The following is a 24,076-nucleotide window of genomic DNA, read 5'->3' as shown; positions in this document are numbered from 1 at the left end:
TTTTAACTCCGTTTATCCATTCCAAAAGATCCACCCTTGAAGATATCGGGCTCCAATCAAGCACTGTGAGAAATTAACTACTAGTACCAAAACTCATCATTAAAACTCGGTATCCGCTACCCAGCCAAGACTTAAAATGGATATATATATACATAACGGATGAACAATGGATGAACAAAGAACTACTATATGCGAAGTATGCTGGAGAGAATGTCCACAGTTGAAAAGCTTAAAATAACTAATTAAGTCTTATCCATGCATAATAAATCAATCCATATATGACAGTGACTATTGAAAACAGAAACGGGGGGGGGGGGCTATGAGGCGGATCTTGTCTTTGTCTACAGCAGCGATAGGAATGGGTTCTCAAAACTTTGCAATTATGTCGAGGGGGGGGGGGTGTACATGTATTTTGGTGTCTGCTGCAGATCGGGGTGGACGTAACTGACGATTTTACAATGTACATGTAGGGGTGGGATGGGAGTGGATCTCCTTGTCTTCAGCACAGATGGGGTGGATATCACCTACGTTGTAATGATTGCCCGATAAACACTGAACAGAACGATCGGAATTTTAATATGATATGATCCCTGACTGACAAGTGTTTTTTCAGAACAAATAGGCACGACCTAGCTGTTGGCCTCGATATATTAAAATCCAGCATTTACCGCTATCTCAACCGAATGTTGTTCAAAGCATGTGATACATGTCTAATGTATCATTATAAATTTAAATCAAAGAATCACTATCTAAAGTAGAGAATACGTACAATTGAACAAATTATTCAGAATGAATGATACCGATAGTGTTGATAGGGATGTTAACGTTGCATTAAACTTGATCACTGGTATCACTGGCAATACAAGTTATTTTGGAAACCCATATATTTCAATTTTCAACAAAATACTGTATAGTAATAGCATCAAACAAAGCCGACACCCCCAACCCCCTCACACACTTATTGAACAATATCGACTTATTTATTAATCATGATTAAGACTGTCCTTGGATACAACTAATTTTGACCTTTTAAACTTGACCTTGCAACTGGAGTTTGAACTTATATCTAACTTTAACCTTATACTAGTATTTACAATACCGTTTAATCGGTTAGAACTAGCGATTTTATATTCTTTACTTGGCTTGGGTACCGACAATTTTGATTCTTTAACTTTGATCTTTACGTTTGACTTACTTTTGAAAAACATGGCAATAAAATGAATAGATAGTGCTATGTCTTTTATACTTCACAGTTGATTCCTTGTAATGAAAGTATCTCTTTGGTAACAACAATTTTGACCCTTTGACTTTGAAGTTTTGCCTACTTTTGACCTTAGCAATAAGTTCAAAACGGTCGGTTTTAGGGATTTCATATTTATTTTCCTTGTAACAAGATTTTTAGGGTACCAGTATTTTTTTTAACTCTTTATCTTGATGTTTGACTTAAAAAAGAGAAACCTTAAAAGTGTGCTTATTTGGCTCGTCTTTAGAATCAATATATTCAAACAACAAAGACACAAAAGACGGTATATCCAAAAAGCACTGTACATCAATATACATGTACCGACTTTTAAGGTGTTCTACTTCATAATGACGACTCTTACCTTTGACAGCGTTTTCCACGCGCTTCAGGCTCCTCAATGACAGTCTGATTACACTAGAATTAAGTCTCAAGGTCACCCCGTCCTCAAAGGTCACCATCAGAATACGAGTATCGAACACTCTTACGTCACTCTCACAAATCCCCGGATCCCCAAACCCTCGTATGGTCACCATGCGACCCCTGACCGAGGTCATGCCCTTGACCCCAAATAGTTTTTCCTTGCCCTTCATAACCCTCTTCACCTCTACGCTTGCTGAATACAAGTTCCGATTCCGGGGATCCGGGGACTTTTTCTTCACAGTTCCGGTCAGAACAACGTCCGCCATCTCTTCTCTGGTTTCCACGGGTGGATCTGAACAGTTTTTCTTGAAAATATCACCTTGAATGGAATCTATTCCAAAAATTATTGAAGCACACGAAAAATTAATATACATACACACCAAGACACACAGAAATATGTATATCCTATATGTTTGAAGCAACATGACGCTGTTTTAAGCCGTATACCAAAAACGGAGAAGGAAATTGGCGATCATACAATGTTAAAAGGGTGATCGGGTTATAACGGGGTACCCCGACCAGACACAAGCCTAACTGGAGCACTCATTGACTATAGGGTTATCAATGCACAGACCTTACACTGGGTAAACCAGGGCTTTACCTATGTATATATTTAACACCTGATACAAACATTCCGGAAAAAATTACACCAATGTGGGTTACCTTTATATGCACCCCTTTTGTAGATAAGTGTACACGTGCAAACAGTTTCTTGCAGGTTTCATTCATAAGAAAAAATAACTTTCATTGATGTCTCCTTGCATAGCGGTCTAGATTATTATCGTAAAATTGTTAACATGGGTGTTTTAAAGTGTCGATATGAATACATAGTGTGACGATATGATTCTATATAACACGAGAATAGGGGGACAAAACTAGGGGGATCAAATGAAAGCAGCAAATTGATCGTGAAGCGACAAGCAGTTTAACTAATATTTCATAAATTGGTTTAAAGTTAGTCTCCGATCGGGGTCTTGCTGTGCGAGAATTTAACTTTATCTTGGGGGGTCACGTCAGGTGACGGGTTCTGTTATGTCGCTATCAACTCACGGTAACAGATCGTCACCCACACGGAAAATGTCCAAAGAATGGCGGGTAAAATAACGGAAATAATCGTTCTTAATTCATTGTCAATACGCCCTCTCCATAAATATAGATAACCTAGCAAATATATTTGCACATGCAGCGATGCACAAAACCCCGTGATATTTTTTTAAAGGTTGCATATATTTACACACTTCTATAAACCAACTCTTCTTCGCTTGTGAGAAATTTCTGCGCGAATTTTTGAGACCTTCACTTTATCAATTTCATTATTTATATCTGTGAATATTTCTCAGAACCAACATATTCGGCAAAAGAAAGGTATAAAGTAGAAATATCATAACAATTTCATATATACTTATATCTGAACAGAAAAATTACGTAAAGAGAAATTTAGTTAGCAGAAAATTAATTTATGGTCACGTAGGGAAAACGCTAAAAAGCCCAAAACACGTCAATTTGATAACAATTTGTCAGTTGCATTAATTGATGAATCGCACATCGTTTTTCAATATTAAGTTATGAATTTCTTGCAATCTTGGCACAGTTTAGTTCAGTTGTTTTCGTTTTTACTAACCAGTTTCTGTAAATTATCCCCCATAAAACTTATCACCCGTTGTCAAAGAGGGTCTGGAGTGGTTTTCAATCAACCGTGACAATGACGTTAACGCTAAACATATTATTATCAAGGCAAATAGAACGATTATAATCATTAAAGTAGAAAACATTCTGCAATTTGTTATGGAACAATATGGCGTAAAATTTTTTGCGTGGTTACACATGCCCAGTATGGCCACGGTTTGAAAGATAAACAGAAATTCCATGATATGAGATGCACTGACATATATATTTATTTTTTTATTCACAAAATCAAATTTTGGTTATATCTTTCTGAAAGATAATTTTTAAAGTTAGATAGGAAAACAAAAAAATATTTTATGAAAAGCTAATTTTATTCACCTCAATAGTATATTATATTCATTGAGATAATAAAAGTTTCATACATGTATACTGTATGTAGTTTGTATGCTTAATAAACGCTGTTCGGTAGATGTTTTGATAATGCTTTCTTTTATGCATCGATGACAGAGGATGCTGGGATGGGACAGGGGGTAGGTGGTGGGAGGTCTCCCAATTTTCAAATTGTTTGAAAGATGTATTCAGGTGCATATATAGATATAGAGATGAAAACTGACAATGCATATGTTTCTGTCACTTCTGCCGTAACGAACGACGATCTGTCATGATAAATCTACAAATGTCTATTTAAAATGAATGCACAGGAAATTCAGACAAGGACTTTCGGAATTTTCAGTGATACTACTGATGTAAAAGATAGACAATTTTTGTCAGCGTTTTTTGTTCGTTGTAGCTTGGTGTCACTCGCTCCAGCGGTGCAGATTCTGGTAGACGAAGGGCCCACAAAAGAGCCCGTAAATACTTTCACTAAAGGAAAAACCGATACGAATTTTCCACCCTAGTGTTTGATCAGCCCTTGAATAATCTACCAGACAAGTGTTTGATTTACTCGACGTAGACCATATTTGTTCATAAATACCAAAATCTTATCTTGGTGGCCAGGTTGAAGTTGAACATTCCAGCACATCACAGTTGGGTTATGTTAACAGTCCTAATAAAATACAAATGCAGCCAAGTGTTCGCATTTTTACAATGTGTAGACCACAATCAAACCCCGTGAATGCAACTTTGTGCCAAATTATTAACAGTTTGTGAAAAAAAATTACCAAATGTACCTGGAAAACGCGCCAATCCATTAGCACATATAAGCGCTAGAAATGCAGAGTTTATAACCCGGAATTATACGTTTAAATCGTGATGTCGCCAGAAAGGGGTGGTTATATTGTCCGAACGGAATAATTTAGATTGTGAATCTCAGTATTGCTGTTTAAAGGTCAATTGAGGGAATCCACATCATAAAAGAATGCTCTAAATTCACATTGATCGTGATGATCGTTAGATTAAGGCAGATGAAATAGATTGGCGCAATTTTGCAACACTTGTGAAGAAAAGAAGAAAAGTAAAGATTTTCTTCTGTCTGGAACTTCTCTGTCTCAGCAAAAACAAAATCCCGTCATATGAACTTTGAATTAGATTTTAAAATGTCATCTTCATTCATCTTTTGTAGACTAAGTGTTATAATATACATTAGCTGCAGAACTGTAGCTCTCCGAAAAAAATATATTGACAAACCGGAGAGCTACAGTGCCACCCATTGAAAAAACTGTATATTTATTGCGCACAAAAAATTGCGCTGTTTCTCGATTTATTTCCCCATGTTTTTCAAATTGTCATCTCAAAATATTACTAATCGTGATTTCCTTACATATTCTTTCACTTTTTCCACAACAAAACATTTCTTATTATTGTTAATAATAGCCCATTTTTGTGCGCAATAAATAATTAGCCCATACAGTTTTTTCAATGGGTGGCACTGTAGACTCAACTACGAAAGTACTTGATAGAAAAGTAAGGATTTTTTTAAAAGTTAGCTTTTTTGCAATTGAGGTAAAAATTTGAAAGAATTAATCCAGAACCAAGCGCACATTTTTGTGCGCAATAAATAATTAGCCCATACAGCTTTTTAAACGGGTGGCACGCAATAAATATACAGTTTTTTCAATCTGCAGTTCTGCAGCTAAATATACATGTAAAAGCATAATGCAATAGAAACATTTCTTCACGACTCACAGTGTTAAGCAGAAGTGAATACAAGGGAAAAACCCCGTCCGGAATATTCAACATGAATTTCAAATCCCCGTAATTGAAGATTCGGAGGCATATAGCTTTTAGCTCACCTGAGCTGAAAGCTCTCATAAGCGTTTCTCATCACCTGTTGTCCGTCCGTCTGTAAAGTTTTCACATTTTCAACTTCTCAAGAACCACTGGGCCAATTTTAACCAAACTTGGTACAAAGCATCCTTGGGTAATAAGGGGAGTTTTTAAAATTGTAAAAATGAAGGACCAAGCCCCTTTTAAGGATAATCAATGGACAAAAAAGGGTAGGGATTCTAAATAGTTCAAATGACCACCATGGGTAGGGCGGGGCCACAATTGGGAATCCATGTTTAACAATGAAATATATAGGATTGTTTTCCTCAAGAACCACTGGTCGAGAAAAGTTGAAACTTATGTGAATGTATCCTGGGGTTGGGCGAGGTACAACAGGTATTACAAGGGGAAATTCTAGTGAAGTGAAGAGCATGACCAAAGTTACTCAGGTGAGCTTTGAGGCCCAAAGGCCTCTTGTTTGCCCTGTCTAAAAAAATGTTAACCTTGCCAATGATTTTTGGTGGAGATATAGCTTTCATATTTCAAAGGTGCATTTCTTGTGATAAGCCCTTTCTGGGTACATCTACACCATTTTTTTGTCCATCTTGCAACCTTGCAATTTGTCCCACTTGTTCAAAATTTTACCAAACATTTGCCTTGGTCAAAACTTTTAAAAGTTTGGTGTTAGAGCTTTCATACTTCACATGTGTATTTCTTGCGATGTCCATTAGAAAAATATGTAACGTCAGGTGCCTTCATAATGTCTTGGTCATCAATGTTTTTTTCTGACAAGTTTTAAGCCAAATGATTGAATATGGAAACACCTCATTTGCTAATTTCAGTACTCCTGGAGAAGCAGATCTAAGTATGAAAACAGAACAGAAGTGCAACTGCAGTAAATTTATTCTCCAACAAATAAACCTTAACAAGAAGATAAACAATCAACAGAGTATCACAGATATTTGCTTAAGACCAGTTCCAGTAAATATTAGAACTTTTTGTAAAACATTTACAACAGAACAGAAACAATGAACTATATCAGCACCTTCTATATCAACTATACCTTAAGAACTATTTGCACTTAAAAAGATTTCATTCCTCTATTAATTCAAAAGGATCAGAGTCTTCATCTGATTGGTTAACACCCACCATTGCTGGAATTACCATGGAAACAGACATGGCTGACTGAGGTTTGGGGACCGTCTCAAAATCCAGACTCAGCTCCTGTCCCAGATCCTCTGACTGTGTGAAGTCTGTCTCAGTGCAGGGCACAGCCTGCTCCTGGGGGTCCCTCTGACCAGACAAAACAAACTCCCCCTCCTCTTCCTGCTTTATGTCTTTGTTCTCCTTCCTCAGCTCATTTGACTGCTCTGTGTGATCCTCATGAACCTGGTTAGGTAAATCTTCCTTAGAGCATTTCACCTCTTCTGATTCTCCCTGGTCACCAGTTTTATTAGCTACCTTTTGAACAGGACAGAACTTCTTTTTCTTTGGTGGCTTTCCTGTCTGTGGTACAGGTTTAACAGTTACCTCTGAACACCTTGTCTTTTTCTCCCCTTGGCTCTGCTCATCAGAATCCATGTCCATGGTGAACACCTCAGGGTCCAGTTTGAGCTGCCTGTGGGTCCCGGTACGTACATTGTCCTTAGAGACTGTCTCCTGGTCTGCCTGTAGGGACTCTGGTTGACTGTCTTCATCACTGGCCTCGGGACTCCCTACGTCTAGGTCCAGTTGGAGTGGTACATGAGGTGATGAACATACACCGTGTTGGGGGGACTCCTCCCTGTCCGTGTGTTTGTCAGTCTCCTGCTGATGCTCTGTATGACTGTCTGTATCACCGGGGCTAGGTTCCTCCGACTTGACCTCCACATTTCTAACAGCTGTGTTACATCTCTGTGATCTACTCTCTCTTTCCCTGTGGACTTCTGAAAGTAAAATCATTTATTTATCACTCAACTGATGTCCTCAGTTTAAGCCAGCAGGTCATTAGGTAACAAATTTTCACAAAGTTGATAGACAGGTGAAAATAACTTAGTCTGACTGTCAGCTAGGAGAGAATCTATTGGTATTATCAAAATCTGAAAGTGCATGGCATGAATGCCATGAAAAAATATCTGAATCAAATCATTATTCAATTTCTTCATAACTGTCAAAAAATTTTGTTTCATACTAAAATGAAGGAAAAATTAAATGAAGAAAAAAACAAGTTTAACTGCATATGTAATGCATGGTCCACTTTCAAGGTATTGTAGATCACTGAATTTTGGCTGCACCTTATTTTTGGGAGAAATTCATAACTCTCTACAAGTCAGATAAATTTTCATGAAAAGTGGTTATTTCTCTATCTTTACTGAACATCAATATATATATATGCGAGAACGAAAATTTTTGCAAGCAGACTGTCTTGCATAATTACGCAAACAAGAGATGTTTGTGAAAAACTTTCTAAGGTTTCTAAGTCAAAGGGACATAACTTTGTCAAAAATGGCAGAACAGAAACTAAATAGTGGACCGACAAACCAATCACCTGAACGTCAGACAGCAGCAAAGCAATATGCCCTCCCTTCTTTGAGGGAGGGGCATAAAAATATAAAAAGTGATTTACAGTATGTAGTCTGAATTTCAGAATTGAATTTTAAGAATGCAGTCTTTACCTGGATCACTGTCCTCATCCTCGCCTTCATCATCCTTTATTTCCTCCTCATCTGACAACACAAAGTCTGAGTCTGAAAACAACAGGACATTGATGCAGATCTATTATTTTTGGGATTAATTAATTGTACCAAACAATGGAAAAAAATTACAATTAATGAAACTTAAGTCCTCACTAAATCACAGGAACAAGTCAATCAAAGAATATAATTTTTCAAGTTCATAGTAGTCTCATGGGCTTTAAATTCTAAGAAGGGTAACTCTTACTGAACACTTTATCTGGGGGCTATGTACAGTAAACTCGAGATAAACCAAATAAAGAACAATATTCACAAAGAGGCTTGCCCTGTCAAGTAAAATTTTGAAATCAAAGTTCTATAATATGCTCTAAATAATGCCTAAAATATAAACAAGACCCCTGTCACCTCTATCTACACGACTGTTAACATATAAAGTAAGTAGGTAAAACACTAAGGTTAGTCTATGGCTCAACTGACTACCCAGTCTGTACCCTTACCATCAGTAAAACTCTCTAGGCTGTTTAGCACATCATCTAAGCTACTGAGTCTGTACCCTTACCATCAGTGAAACTCTCTAGGCTGTCTAGCACATCATCTAAGCTCCTGAGTGTGTACCCTTACCATCAGTAAAACTCTCTAGGCTGTCTAGCACATCATCTAAGCTACTGAGTCTGTACCCTTACCATCAGTGAAACTCTCTAGGCTGTTTAGCACATCATCTAAGCTACTGAGTCTGTACCCTTACCATCAGTAAAACTCTCTAGGCTGTCTAGCACATCATCTAAGCTACTGAGTCTGTACCCTTACCATCAGTAAAACTTTCTAGGCTGTCTAGCACATCATCTAAGCTACTGAGTCTGTACCCTTACCATCAGTAAAACTCTCTAGGCTGTCTAGCACATCATCTAAGCTACTGAGTGTGTACCCTTACCATCAGTGAAACTCTCTAGGCTGTCTAGCACATCATCTAAGCTACTGAGTCTGTACCCTTACCATCAGTGAAACTCTCTAGGCTGTCTAGCACATCATCTAAGCTACTGAGTCTGTACCCTTACCATCAGTGAAACTCTCCAGGCTGTCTAGCACATCATCTAAGCTATTGAGGAGTGAACTCGGGTCGTTCAGTAGCTCCTCCACTGTTGTATCATCCACCACCTCTACTTGACTCTCCTTACATCCAACCCTAGATTTCTTCTTCTGTTTCCTCTTTAAGGATTTCTTTTCTGGAACTAAAGTTGATTACGTACTGCTTTAATTTTTTAAAACATTGCCTTAATATACACATCTATAAACTAATGTGTTCAAGTTTATATTTTTTATTATTCATATCTGTGGAACAAAAGTTCTAGTTTGGTTAGTACAATGTATCTGCAGCAAGCAGCACTGGATTAAAGTTTGTTAACACAAACTTATAAACTATGAAGTGTTTTGAAAGGAAATCACTTGAAAGGAAAGTCCATATTAGGACTGATTTTGTATCATACCATGGCCTTGTGAACTGTTGTCATCTTTCCCCCATTTCCCTTTGTATCTCTTACAGAAGCTGTAGGTTTTCACTCTTTCCTGGTAAATAACAAACATTTTACATTACATCGAGTTTTTCACAATTTTTAAATGTAATATCTCAAAGCATTTCTGTATTTCTTACTGTTTGCATCTCTGTTATAATGAAGTATGTTTACTCTAGTTGATATGATGTTCACCTGTGCATGCATTGTTTATAAAGCATTTTAGTCACTGCAACCATACATTAACATTTACCTGCTTCTATAATGCACAAATATAGACAACAAAGAAATACAAAAGATGAAAGATTTTGCAGCAAAGAAGGTAAGAATATTTTTTTATGTTATGCAAATACTATAATAGATGAAGTCCTACTGGCTGCCTCTTGAGTTACCTGAATGTCTAGTTGTAAAGCCTGGCTAGCCTTGGCTTTGGCTGCTGCAATCTCGGCTTTGCAGCTTGGAATTTTGCTTTTTTTCTACAAGAAAAATTCCAGCTATATTCATATCAATAAATGAATTTAAACAAGAGGCCCGTGGGCCACATCGCTCACCTGAGCACTGTGGCTAGCATAAAAGCAGAAATTAGTTTCTTATTGAAAAGTTTAAACCAAAAATTAGTCCCAACCATTCCTTAAAGGGGAGAGGGTATGATTTGCACTAACTTGAATCTACACTACCTGAGAATGCTTCCATATAAATACATGTATGACCAATCATGTCTTTGCTATTCTTGAGAAGATTTTTAAAGAATTTTACTATATATTTCTATGTTAAACTTTGGTCAGCCAGTGTGGCCCCGCCCAACCCCCAGGGGTCATGATTTGAACAAATTTGAATCTACACTAACTGAGGATGCTTCCATATAAATATGATCAATCATGGCTTTGCTATTCTTGAGAAGATTTTAAAAGAATTTTCCTACATATTTCTATGTAAAACTTTGGTTGGCAATTGTGGCCCTGCCCAACCCCCAGGGGTCATGATTTGAACAAATTTGAATCTACGCTACCTGAGAATGATTCCACATGAGTTTCATCTTTTCTGGCCCAGTGGTTCTTGAGAAGAAGATTTTTTTAAAAAACATGCCAACTTTCCAATTTTTCTATTTTAAACCAAATGCCTTGAAATTCACAATTTTGAAAGAGGCACCATTGTTTATCATAACTATACATTTAGCATGCTTAATTTGGTTAAGGGAGATCAGAGTGAGAGAAAATGCATGTCCACTTTGTAACCACCAGTTGTGCACACCAACCCAAAGGAACCACTGACCCAGGGGCCACATATTTTAAAATTTTATAAATTTCATAAATTTGTTTCATCAGAAGTTAATATCAAAGAACGGATTTCAAAGTTGGCTAACACCCCCCCCCCCCCCGGCCCACAGTACCCCTCTTGAGGGGCCCTGAAATTAACCATTTTGAAAATGTGATATATAATATATACTTAGATCATTAGCATTATACCAAGGAGCAAAGGAAAATATTTCGCTAATTCATGCGTTTTCACAATATAATCATTATAGAGCCCCACCCTAACACCAGAACCTCTGACCCAGGGGTCATGAAATTCACAAATTGGGAAGAAGCATCCTTCCTCATCATAAATATGTGTATAATTCAGTGGTTTTTTACCAGAAAAAAGAATTTATGCATTTTCACTATATGATCAACAGAGCATGAAATTCACAATTTTTTAAGAGGAGGACTTATTTAATATAACCATTTACTTGTTAGTCTATTTCATACCCAGAAAAAGAGAAGAAGATTTTTTAAAGAATTAATGTATTTTCACTATATAAACAATTAAAGAGCCCCGCCCTAACACCAGAACCCCTCACCAATGGGCTATGAAATTCACAATTTTAGAAGAGGCATTCTCGGTCATAATAACTATGTACTTAGTTTGTTTGTTTTATATCCAGGAGCAGAGAAGAAGATTTTCAACATTTTCACTATATAAATGTCCACCACATATAAGGCTATATAAAATTGAAATTCTGCAGAGGAGAAGATTTTTAAAGAATTTCATTTTTACATATAATCAATAGAGGCCCGCCCTGCATGAAATTCACAATTTTGGAAGAGTCTTATTCAACATAGTACTTATTGCTAATTTTATTGTATTTTAGAAGATTTTCAAAGTAATAAAAATATAACCTGTTTAGGTATTGCACAATTTTGGTAGAGGACTCAATGCTGATTACAATCAAAACAGTTTGACTGCTTGATGTCCAGGAGTAATTTTTTTGCACTAATTTAGTATTTTTGCAAAGGCCCCAGGGGGGTATCACTTTTTTTCCGGTAGCCATTTGCTATATGCCATATGGTTGAAATTTTGTTTGAAAATACAAAAGTTGAGAACATTGCCTACAAAAACAATGTTCACACTCAGGTGATAAAAATGCAAATTTTTCAGATAAAGCAAACCTTTTGATCAGACACCTGGAAAGTATATATCTGTGAAGAAAAAAATCAAAAGTTTACTCAGAAGCTACAGATGAGCCGGACAAATTGTGACAGAAAAGCTCACTTGAGCTTTCATGGATTATTGCAGCTATTTAGGTACATGAATTAAACAATTTATATTCTGAAAATGAAAAAATTATATAAAATTAAAATTCTATCAATATAATTTTATTGTATTTTAGATAAAATAAAATTTTGGTATTGCACTGACAGTGTCCTAGTTTTTCAATATTCAACTATCACTTTCGGTAGCCATTTGCAAAGAGATTTTGGCCACTTCGCTTGAAAATACAATTGAAGACATTGCCTACGATGTTCACACACAGATAAGCAATGGATGAAGCAAACCTTTTGATCAGACATGGAAAGCATATCTGTGAATAAAAAAAATTATCTTTATTTTAAAGAAAATTCGAAAATTAAAAAGAAGTACCTCCCTCATCTACTTTGTTGCAAATAAAATGATAAATAAAATGCCTCCCGCCCGCATCTGTTTTGACGAAAATTGGCCTGAGAACCAGAGAATTAAATTTAGATAGCCTAACATATTAATGGAAATGTTATATGCCCCAGATAATTCAAACACAAAATATTCACTTTTGCTTTGTTATCTTGGTCAAGAGATTCTAAAGTATACTGTCAGAATATCCAAGTCACTCAGTCAAACCTGTTAGTAAAATTGTCTGTAAACTTTGACAAGTGTATGAAGTTTTCAAAGTCAAATTATTATTGAAAAGGTAAAATCCAATGTTTATTTTATATATGATTTTCTAAAACTTTTTAAAGAATTTTATATATTTCTATGTAAAACTTTATTTTTGGCGTTTGTATTTGAATCTACACTATCTTCCATATAAATATGCGGTCATTCTTGAGAAGAAGATTTTTAAAGAATTTTCCTATACACATGTATTTCTATGTAAAACTTTGTACCCCCGGGGGTCATGATTTGAAAAACTTGAATCTACACTACCTGAGGGTTCCATATAAATATGATGAATTATGGCTTAGTCATTCTTGAGAAGAAGATTTTTAAAGAATTTTCCTATATATTCTATGTAAAATTTTGGTCGGCAATTGCTCTTGATTTGAACAAACTAAGCTACACTACCTGAGGATGCTAAAAATTATTATATTTTTCTTAAAAGAAGATTTTTAAAGAATTTTCCAATATATTTCTATGTAAAACTTAGGTCACTTTTGGCCCTCATCTACTTTATTGCAAATAAAATGATTTTTAAAGAATTTTCCTATATATTTCTATGTAAAACTTTGGTCGGCCATCTTGCCCGATTTGAACAAACTTGAATCTACACTCTGTTTATAAATATGAAATTATGGCTGGTCATTCTGAGAAGATTTTTAAAGAATTTTCCTATATATTTCTTTAAAACTTTGGTCGGCCATTTTGGCCCCATATTAATGGAAATGTTATATGCTTCCACATAAATATGATGAATTATGGCTTTCTTATTCTTGATAAGAAGATCTTTAAAGAATTTTCCTATATATTTCTATGTAAAACTATTCACTTCAAATTTGAATCATTGTTATCATCTTTCCTGGCACAGTGGTTCTTGAGAAGAAAAACATACCACCAAATTTTCATTAATTGCCAATTATAATAGGGCATGGCCCTTCATTTGAATATCCCCTTCACCCAAGGATGCTTTGTGGCAAGTTTGGTTGAAACCTGTTAGCAAAATTGTCTGTAAACTATGACAAGTGTTAATAAAAGTTTGCAAGGTCAAATATTCTCTCTATATACAGGGAGAGGTGTCTACTTACAGATAGCAGTAGACAATTCAGATTTTCTTTTCCAATGAATGGCTGAATACAGGAGGTTCTCAGCCAGGCTCTGGATACTCGATCATCAAAGAACACAACATGATAGTGGCTCTAATAATGAAAATAACAATGTACATGTGCTTTATTCGTACACGTACAGTGAAATCTGTTAATCAGAACACAATGGAAATGTTTCAGAATATATAGGGAGGCAGATTGCCCAGTGTAAAAACCAGAGAAATTAGTAAAATTGGAATTTTAATGGTCAGAGTTCACAGGGAAACAGATATCATACAGGTGCAGATTTCACTGCATGTACAGGAAACTTCAAAAACTGGTTTGCATGCTTACACTGTTCTTCAGGATAATGAGTAATTGTTTTGGTTAAATGTTAATTTGGTACAAGACAGCTAGATATGATTATAGTAAAACTCGGTTATAATTTAGTCACTGAGACCTATGAAATTACTTCGCTATATCCATAATTCATTAAATCCGTATAAAAAATTCGATAAATCTATAAAGCTGGGGATCCAAGAAAACTTCGCTATATCCAAGAATTTGAAATATCCGTGTTCGTAATAAACAAGTTTTACTGTATCATGGTTCAAGAAATAAAGGGAAATAAACCTTTTTATTTGGCAAATAAGATTGTCAAGATAAAAAAAAATATAGAAGTGATAATGCAGTGTCTTGCAGTCATTTATACCTACAGTGTACATTAGGTTAAAAATAAACTTACTGGAAACATGCTCTCAGGATTTGCCAGTTCAAAATAATATTCACTGTCAGGGTCCATTTCAATCATTGCTGGCCACCTACGCAAGAGAAAGAACTTGAGGGAACATTGTTTTCAGAAGCATTTAACTCCAAATGGAGTTAAAATAAAGCCAAACTCAGTTCCATGTAAATCATAAATTTCCTAAATGCTGACCGTATGAAAGGCCAAAGGTTTGCGAGGTACGTTGATAGCACAGATACTTGCACTTGTCTTGCTAAGTTTTAATTATTCAGACAATTCACTACATGTTTTTGATAATATTAGCATATCCAAAAAATAATATACACAAGAGATGTTTGTAAAACACTTATGCCCCCTCCCCCCAAATTGGAATTTTTCCAGGTCCCAGGGGCAAAACTCTGTCAAAAATGGCACGATTGTACCCAAAACAGAATTTGACCTAGATATTCATCTGATAAATCTGTATACTAAATTTCATCTCAGCCTGTGCAATGGTTGTGAAGAAAATGAACGGAAACTGCAAGTAATTGGAATTTTTCTAAGTCCAAGGGGCATAACTCTGTCAAAAATGGTGTGATCATACCCAAAACAGAATTTGACCTAGATATTAATGTGAGATATCTGTATACCAAATTTAATTTCATTATGTTCAACGGTTGCAAAGAAAATGAACGGAAACTGCAAATAATTGAAATTTTTCTAAGTCCAAGGGGCATAACTCTGTGAAAAATGGTGCAATTGTACCCAAAAAAGAACTTGACCTAGATATTCATCTGATAAATCTGTATACTAAATTTCATCTCAGTATGTGCAACAGTTGTGAAAAGAAAATGCAGGAAACTGCAAATAATTGGAATTTTTCTAAGTCCAAGGGGCATAACTCTGTCAAAAATTGGGCCATCCTACCCGAAACACAACTTGCCCTAGATATTCACGTGATATATCTGTATACCAAATTTCATTTCAGTATGTGCAACGGTTGCGAAATTTCCTAAAATGAACGGAAAGGCCAAAGGTTTGCAAAGTACGTTGATAGCACAGCAGCAAAGCAATATGCCCTCCCTTCTTTGAAATATTAGCATAAAAATTGTATGCATCAAAGTCTTTAAATTGTTAAACTACAATTTCTTTTAATTCAGAAAAGGAAATTATGCAACTATTTTTTTCCTACCAGGGGAATCCTGCCATTTTGGCCCAGACAACTGTTCCCTCTGAGTAGGTAGTGTAGATGTGCTCGTCTTCATTGTACTCCTGTTCTGCTACGTCACAGGTGTTATAATCCTCATCTACAGAGACAAAGTCAGACAGTACTGTAAAGTTGTAAACCAACTATTATTTGTGTCTTCTTTTATTGATTTCGTGATTCATCAGTTTGAAATCAATCTCTGATCATTTATTTTCGCAACTGAGGAAACATTCTCTATGAATACAGAGAAAAACAAATGGTTCGCAGTAACAAATATCTGCGAATTAACATAGGTCGCGGAACTCGCAGATATTTCTCACACGCAAATAAAACTTGATTTACAGTATTATGTCAAAAACTTCAACCACACAGAACTTAAAATTAATAATAAAACCTTAATCAACTTTATCTGACACACCCCCCTAAATTACAGCATATCTCCGTACCTTTATTCATGCTACAGAACCAATCCTCGGGCAGCTCTGATGGATCCTTAACATCTGACAGATACCTCCACTTCTTACAGGATTTGTTACAACACTGCACCCAGGTACCTGTACAACAAGGACAAAGAAATATAGTACATAGGTTCCTGATGAGTGCAAAATTGACAATATGCAACAAAGGCAAATTTGAAACAGGCTAACCATGTATTGTATGATCTTTTGTCTTGAGCTCGCAACTCCTGATTTTACCAACTTACCATACTGAAGGATATCTCGTTCCATCATTCTTTGTTTACGATCCATCTTAACTTCTGTTTTCTTTTCTGTTAAGCCTTTAGCTTCTAAAAAGCCAAAAGTGGAATCTAGTGTCCGATATATTACATGTAAGCTAGATTTTATACCACCAAAACAAGGTTATAATAATACTATGTATAATATTACAAAATCCCCTTTTTCCTTCAATGTACCGGTACACAGTTTTTTTAAGACCTTTTATTCAAATGATTGATTCAGACACAGATAAGAAGTACACACTTTACTACTGCTTCATTGACATACCGAGTGGCCTCCCCTTTTTAGGACACTTTCCATCCTTATAACTCTGATCCTTTTTCTTCTGTACAGTTGAGGACTGGGTGGTTTTACACAATGAAGGCTTCTGTGGAGGTAAGTTTGGGGATCCTACTTTAACTTTCAATCCAGGTTTATCTTTCTTCTTAGTTTTCTCTAACCCCCTGGAAAAAAAAGCAAGAATTCAAGTGTAATTATTTTTGCTCATGAATGTTGAATAATGACTGTAAAAAAAAGAACTCTAGAAGTCTTGTAAACAGCTAATATTTTCCTGTTTCTAAAAATCCATGACTGTTCGTTGCTTATTGTAAAAAAAGCAAATTACTTGTTTTTCTGTGAAAATTTTGGAGCCTTTTTTTCTGTGACATTTTTCTGTTTCACTTGTTTTGGTCTGTTCTCCTTGTCTTCCTCTATACAGCTTCTCTTATCCTCTGACATATCAATCCCAGGGCTTACTACTGAAGCACTCATCTGTGTATTTTGAGTGGATTCTATATCTTGGTCCCCCGACACATCACTGGATGAGCTTAATACAGGACCCGTCTTTTTACTTGGAGTAAACTTGACATTTTTGTCTACCGACATATCAGCAGAGGGACTAACTACTGAAGGACTTGTCTGTTTACTCAGAGTGGACTCATTGTCCTGCTCTTTCACTGCTTTGGCACTGTGACCTGACTTGAATTCTGGCCTCTTCTTTATAACTTGGTGCTTGACTTTTTTAAGTTCCGTTATGTTCTGTTTGTTAATCTTCTCTTTGGGTGGAGGTAGAGTTGATTCACTGCTACTCTTTGATTTTTTGGAAGAGGCCATCACTGGAAAAGACTACCTTGTTCATAACCGTGTAAAAACAGTATTTTTTTACTTAATCAGTCCAGTCCAATACAAAAATTCGTAATATTACGAAAAAACGTAAGATTACGAGAAAGCATAATATTACAAGTTATCGTAATGTAAAACTTATATTACAATTTTTCGTAATGTAGTTAAATTACGAATACGCGTAATATAGCAGATGTTAAGACTATATTACAGTTTTTGTAATCCTTTTAAATTCAAGCATTGCAAGAAATTGAGTGGCGGGTATCAAAGTATGACGTTTACTACGAGATGTCACGGGCGATAACTTGTACGACTCTTACTGAGATTTGAATTCTGCATGAATTTCAATAAGAATTGCACGAACAGTTGAATTATGAGACGAGGGTGTGATTTTTAGGGTAGACTTCGCAAAAAAAGTAGGGAGTTCGGGTGATATAGACCAATGCGACATGCTTAACGAATATTGAAATTTACTGGTTTGGTCTTATCCTTGGGAAAATTCCTATAAAAGAATAATAAAAGAAATTGTCCACTCACCCATCGCTGGCGGTATTATAATTTTTTTTCTGATAGGCGTAACTGACCAAATGACCGCGTGCTATCAAAGCCGTGAAATCTTGATATATTACAGCTCATATTTGCTACCCACCACTCAATTTCTTGCAATACTGAATTTGTCTTGGATTACGATTCGTAATAAAAATCTGCTATATTACGTGTTTTTCTAACTACATTACGAAAAAGTGTAATATAAGTTTTATATTACGATAACTTGTAATCTTACGCTTTTTCGTAATCTTACGTATTTTCGTAATATTACGAATTTTCGTATTGGACTGGACTGTTAATCTAAAACAAATTAAATGATACAAATCTCAAATTGATGATAATATTCAAGTACCTACCCATAACTTTAAATATGCCTGCTGTTTAATTTAAACAAGAGGCCCACGGGCCTTATAGGCAACCTGAGCATCATGCAACAACTTTCAAATGATTGAATTTGGTTCACGTTTTAAGCTAGATGCTATGGCATTCACAATTTTGAAAGAGGCACCATTGCTCATCATAACTATACACTTAGCAATTACTTAGTTTGGTTACAAAGATTTAATGTATTTTCACTATATAATTAATCAATAGAGCCCCATCCTAACACTAGAACCCCTGACCCTGGGGCCATAAAATTCACAATTTTGGAAGAGGCACTTTTGCTCACCATAACCATGATAACTATGTACTCAGTTGGTTTATTTAATACAAAGGAGCAGAGAAGAAGTTTTTCAAAGAATTAATGCATTTTCACTAAATAATCAATACAGCCCCATCCTAACACCAGAACCCCTGACCCTGTTCATAAAATGTAACAAACAGTATTTTTTTATAACTAAAACAAATTAAATGATTTATTTAATCTCAAATTGATGAGATATTAAGATTTACAAAGAATTAATGCATTTTCACTATATAATCAATACCAGGGATTTTCCAAACCATTTTGGGAATGGGGCCCATGCCCTTACAAATGGGAATTTAACGACATTTTATCACTTTTTGGGAATTTTTATTGAATGATATTTTTCAAGAAATAAACACTTATAATGAATAAAATTGATTTTTATTATTCAAAACTATAATCCAGATAACAGATTAATTATCATGAAGTTTTAGTCAAATTTCCTGAAATTTTGTTCATTTCATTCAGATTTCTAACCTTTCCATGTTTGTCTTACATGAATTTTAATCAAGTTAACTTTGTGGACTTTTAGTGCATTCAAAAATTGAACACACACTGTTCATTTTTGTGAAAAAATGGAAGGAATTTGCAATTGGGAATGGGGCCCATATTCGGCCCTACATGGGGTAGTGGAAAATCCCTGAATACAGCCCCACCCAACACCAGAACCCCTGTCCCTGGGGCCATAAAATTCACAATTTTGGTAGAGGCACACTTGCTCATCATAACTATGTACTTAGTTAGTCTATTTAATACCCAAAGCAGAGAAGAAGATTTTCAAAGAATTAATGCATTTTCACTATATATAATCAATAGAGCCCCACCCCAACACCAGAACTCTTGACCCTGGGGCCATACAATTCACAATTTTGGAAGAGGCACTCTTGCTCATTATAACTATGTACTTTGTTGGTTTTTTTTAATACCCAGAAGCAGAGAAGAAGATTTTCAAAGAAATAATGGATTTTCATTATATAATCTATAGCCCCACTCTAGCACTAGAACCCCTGACCCTGAGGCTATGAATTTTGGTAGAGGACTCAATGCTCATTACAATCATGCCAACAGTTTGACTGCTTGATGTCCAGGAGTAAAGAAGATTTTTAAAGACTGCGACTAATTTTGGTTGGTTTTAGTCCAATCCTTCAGGCCCCAGGGGGGCAGGGACAATGAAATTCACAATTTTTGTTCCCCTTCACCCGTAGATGCTTTATGCCAAAATTGGTTGAAATGGTTGAGCGGTTGCAGAGAAGAAGCTGAAAATGTTCAAATGTTAACACACGACGCACTACGCACAACGACAGATGAAAACGGATAGCAATAGGTCTCCTGAGTTTACTTAATAAAATCGGGACATTGGTTTCCCTGTAACAAATATATAAACAAAGACATTGAAAAATATCTTAAATTTATGTCTTTCACAATACCAAAGATATTCTTTAATTAAAATTCTCTGATTAAACAGAGTACTGATTAAGATGTTGAGACTTACGATCCTCCAGGGGTGTGTTCATTACTCTGTTGATGGCGTTCCTGAAGATTTCTTCATACTCCTCATCACTCAGGGAATGAACAGGAAGGGGTGGTCTCTTTACTGTATTGGCCTTCTACATAAAAAGATGGTACTAATTTCAATAAGAATAAGTTTTACCTTTGTTTAATAAATATTTCTTAAAATTCTTTTAAATTGAAAGTAATACTTTTTACTTAAAGTCAAAAAAGAAAAAAAACAACTTAATTACACTTGTGAAGTTACAGGGTCACAAGATAAATGTAATCTTTACATCACAAAACTCTATCTGCATGCATTTAAAAGTATATGGTAGCTTTAACAATATCCTTATAGTGCACATACTCACAATTTGAAATATATTACTGATAAAAGTCTTTCATAACTCACACTAGCTGATTTGGATTCACCAATCTTTGTATCATTTAATGATTGCTCTGCTTCTGCAGACCTTATTTCTTCTTCATCCATCTGAGTTGCAGGTGACGACACTTTAGTTTCACCTCCGTCTACTTTTGTTTCTGTTGTGGTAGATTTCACCCCATCCTTCTCCTCTATTTTATTGTCCTGTTCACCAGTGCCAAGATTTGTTTCCTTTTCCAATAGATAAGAAGATAATAATTTAGCAATAGAAAATAATATTTAAGCATTTGTTAACGAGTTCTAATCAATTTAAACCCAGATGTGACTCCGTACCTGTACTGGCTGCTCTTGTACTTTCAAACCTATTGACAAAGACTTCTTTTTGCTTTTTTTCTCAGAAGGTTGATCACCATCAGATTTTCTTTTCTTGGTAACTTTTTTGCTACTTGAGATTTCTTGTTTTTCCTTTTCCTGGCATTTGATATCAACAGCATCGTGAGTTATTTTTATCTCAGTACTTTCATGTTCAGTATTTTTGCTGCCTTCTTCCTTGAAAAATAAAAAAAAAATCAGATTTATTGCAAGCAAAAAAGAGGGGATTTCAAAGTTCAAGAGACCGTTAAAATAATATTCAGGGTTTTTTTTTATTTAATTACATGGAACTTCGTTGTTAATTTGTATTACCCTATGGAGGAAAATAATTCAATAATTACAAATTACATCTCTGTAGTACAAACATATAGAGGTTTTATTGTTCATGATCAACTGTGTTTGATTTGATTCATTTCAATTTTGTAATTCTGATTTATCATCATGATCATACCTTAGCCTTCTTCTTCGATTTCTTTATTGGTTCTGCATTTGAAGTAGTCTTCACTGGGGCTAAAAGAAGAAAATATCCAAACATTTTACAATTTTATCAACAGAAAATAATAAATTCTACAACAACTTTGGCAGACTTCAAGGATGATCAAACCTAACAACCCCCTCTTTCCATATTTAATGCCATCAATGACCATGCAGAAAATACTGATTTTAAAAATGTAAATAAATTACACATGATGAGTTGCAATTAATGCCATTCAAAGCAAACTAAACTCATTGTGACTGAAAGTCCAGTGTTTTCCCTAAGAACCGGCCAGCGGCCAAATTGACCGCTTCATTTCACAAATATGCCACTTTAAATAATGATTTTGTAAGGTTCACAGAGATTCTGTTCGTAAACCTCAACCCCTAGATTGTTACAAATGATCTCTAACCCTTTACTTTGAAATATTGGGAAAACACTGCAAGTCAGATGGGTTTGACCACCACTGGTCCAGATCTACAGCTCCGTTGGTACAGTAGCTGACTGGAGATTCAGAGGGCCTGGGTTTGAATCCCGTTCTAGCCAACCGTATTTTTCTCCTCTGATATTTCATTAAATGGTGCTGTAGCAATGTCCTGAAAGTTACAGGTGAAAGACCTGTCAGGGAAGACCAGGGGTTGGTTTCTACAAGGCAAAAAACCTTCAAGGAGGGAGGAATGTGGTGCTCACACTGCTTTGATTGCCGGGGCCAGATAGTTCAGTTGGTGGAAAACCTGACTACAGATTAAAGGATTTGAATCTTAGTCTACTCCCCTGCACATTTCTCCTCTCCCCATATACTGTACTACTATTACTCATAACATAAACTGCACATTTATTAAGAATATTGATATCTATTGGCTTATATAGTGACTTAATTTGTTATTGACAATAATATTGCATTGCCGTATAATTAATATGTTTTATTCAGTAAGATATATCAGCAAAATGCTTAGACTTGTGGTATGTGAAGTCCTATATATGTAAGTAAAGATGCCAGAAATGTTTTTAATCATGATAAACAGTATTTTTTTTTTAATCTGAATTCATATCCACCCCGCCCTTTTGCAATAAGCAATCATGGACTTAGCTGCAGATGGAACTGTAGCATTATGGTTTTATATATTTGTCTGTGACCATAATGCTACAGTTCCCGTAATGCAAATACGGTAATGTGCAATTAACGCCGCAAGATGTTTAGCGTTCCTTTTGGGAGAATTTCTCCACTTTCCAACTTTGGTAAATCATCTACTTTTCACCCTCTAATTCTTAACACATTATTTAACCAATTTGTATATTTTATCCTCCTCTCGACCCTAATTGTGGAGGGAAAGAAGACTCTGCCCGCCTTGTTCCCCCATCTTCTTTAAAACTGGTAGATGATTTACAAATGTTGAAAAGTAGAGAAATTCTCCCAAGCAGTGCGCAAAAACTCTGGCGCCGTAAATTGCACATTTTTTACCTTAAGGGATCTGTAGCATTATGGTCAAAGACTAATACACTGTATATAAAACCATACAGCTATAGTTCTGCTGTGAGTGAGCTGCAATGGACCTAACCTGTAAGAACAGACGAATTTCAGAATCCTAAGAGTTATCTCCCGTTGTCGCATAATGCTCGTATTTCCAACTTTGTCCTTTGCAAGTTACCTCTTAATATTTTTAATCTTCAAACATTATAGGAATATTTCTATCTGTACCTGTGTTGCTATTCCTAAACATAATGAACATATTCATACAGAATTTATTTCTGGGACACTGACCCATAAAGTTGGTAAGGTTATAGAGGGAAACAGTACTAGTGCCTTACGCCAGTTGACCCCGGATTGACCCTGCAGAAGGAGATAACTTTTTGTTAAAGTCGTTTGTAGATCTATAGATCGATGATTTTACTTAAATATTTTTTTAAAAAATTATATCAGGGGACTATATATTCAACTAAATATATAGCCAATAAGTCCCGGGCCTGATTTCATCTTTGTTCATTGAATTTCTACATTAATGTACAGTGCGCTGTACAAAGTAAGTGTTAACTTTTGAAATAATTAAAACCTAAAATGGTTGAGCCAATGTTGGCCTTTCGATCAACTTTTCAAAAACAAAACACCTGAAAATCCTCTTTTTGTAGTTTTCTTTGACTGGGGCGCTGAATCTTCCATTCTCTCAGTTAGTAAGGCATGTCACCTGTTTCAAGTATAAAATTTACAGATGAGTACTCTCCCTCCTCCTAAATCATTAGATCATGTTCATTCTGTAGAAAATTGACTTGCGCATAACAATATTAATAAAGATCTTGTAAACAAAAAAGATTTATAATTGAAGAAGTTAAATATTTTGTAATGTTGGTACTCAACTGTTACAGTTATTATCATGAACTGCAAATTTTCTACATCTGCACATCAAGCAGTCTAAGGCATCCAC

At 35.5% G+C, this 24,076-nt stretch overlaps 2 protein-coding genes across 2 annotated transcripts in view; both read right to left on the bottom strand.

Moving 5' to 3' along the window:
- Positions 1–2,173, bottom strand: part of LOC134272320 (agrin-like) — a 103,173-nt gene extending 101,000 nt beyond the window's left edge. The window contains exon 1 of the mRNA XM_062754566.1: positions 1,605–2,173. Coding sequence (XP_062610550.1) covers positions 1,605–2,088 — 484 coding nt within the window. The 5' untranslated portion in view covers positions 2,089–2,173. The remainder of the gene's footprint in view (positions 1–1,604) is intronic.
- A 4,216-nt stretch (positions 2,174–6,389) lies between these two features.
- LOC134272319 (uncharacterized) lies at positions 6,390–24,068 on the bottom strand. Its single transcript, XM_062754564.1, has 18 exons — positions 24,010–24,068; positions 23,763–23,839; positions 21,633–21,691; positions 21,143–21,358; positions 20,837–21,040; positions 20,429–20,543; positions 17,203–17,692; positions 16,866–17,041; positions 16,565–16,648; positions 16,308–16,415; positions 15,847–15,961; positions 14,676–14,751; positions 13,934–14,044; positions 10,070–10,153; positions 9,654–9,732; positions 9,225–9,398; positions 8,152–8,223; positions 6,390–7,422 (listed from the first exon to the last, which is right to left on the bottom strand). Exons 2-18 carry the CDS (start codon positions 23,812–23,814, stop codon positions 6,590–6,592), a joined length of 3,048 nt encoding a protein of 1,015 aa, XP_062610548.1. The 5' UTR covers positions 23,815–23,839; positions 24,010–24,068; the 3' UTR covers positions 6,390–6,589.
- Positions 24,069–24,076: the final 8 nt, after the last annotated feature.

Source organism: Saccostrea cucullata, unplaced genomic scaffold (assembly GCF_032062105.1).
Source record: "Saccostrea cucullata isolate Sc308-1 unplaced genomic scaffold, CSIRO_AGI_Scuc_v1 ctg922, whole genome shotgun sequence".
In the NCBI taxonomy this organism is placed as follows: Eukaryota; Metazoa; Mollusca; class Bivalvia; order Ostreida; family Ostreidae; genus Saccostrea; species Saccostrea cuccullata.
This window is presented reverse-complemented; position numbering and strand designations above follow the sequence as displayed.

Coding starts and splice junctions, on each gene's coding strand:
- LOC134272319 (XM_062754564.1), bottom strand. CDS start 23,814: ATGGAAGATTCAGCGCCCCAGTCAAAGAAAACTACAAAAAGAGGATTT. Junction 20,544..20,836: donor GTGAATCCAAATCAGCTAGT/GTGAGTTATGAA, acceptor CTTTTTATGTAG/AAGGCCAATACAGTAAAGAG. Junction 8,224..9,224: donor CCTGGAGAGTTTCACTGATG/GTAAGGGTACAG, acceptor TGTTGTTTTCAG/ACTCAGACTTTGTGTTGTCA.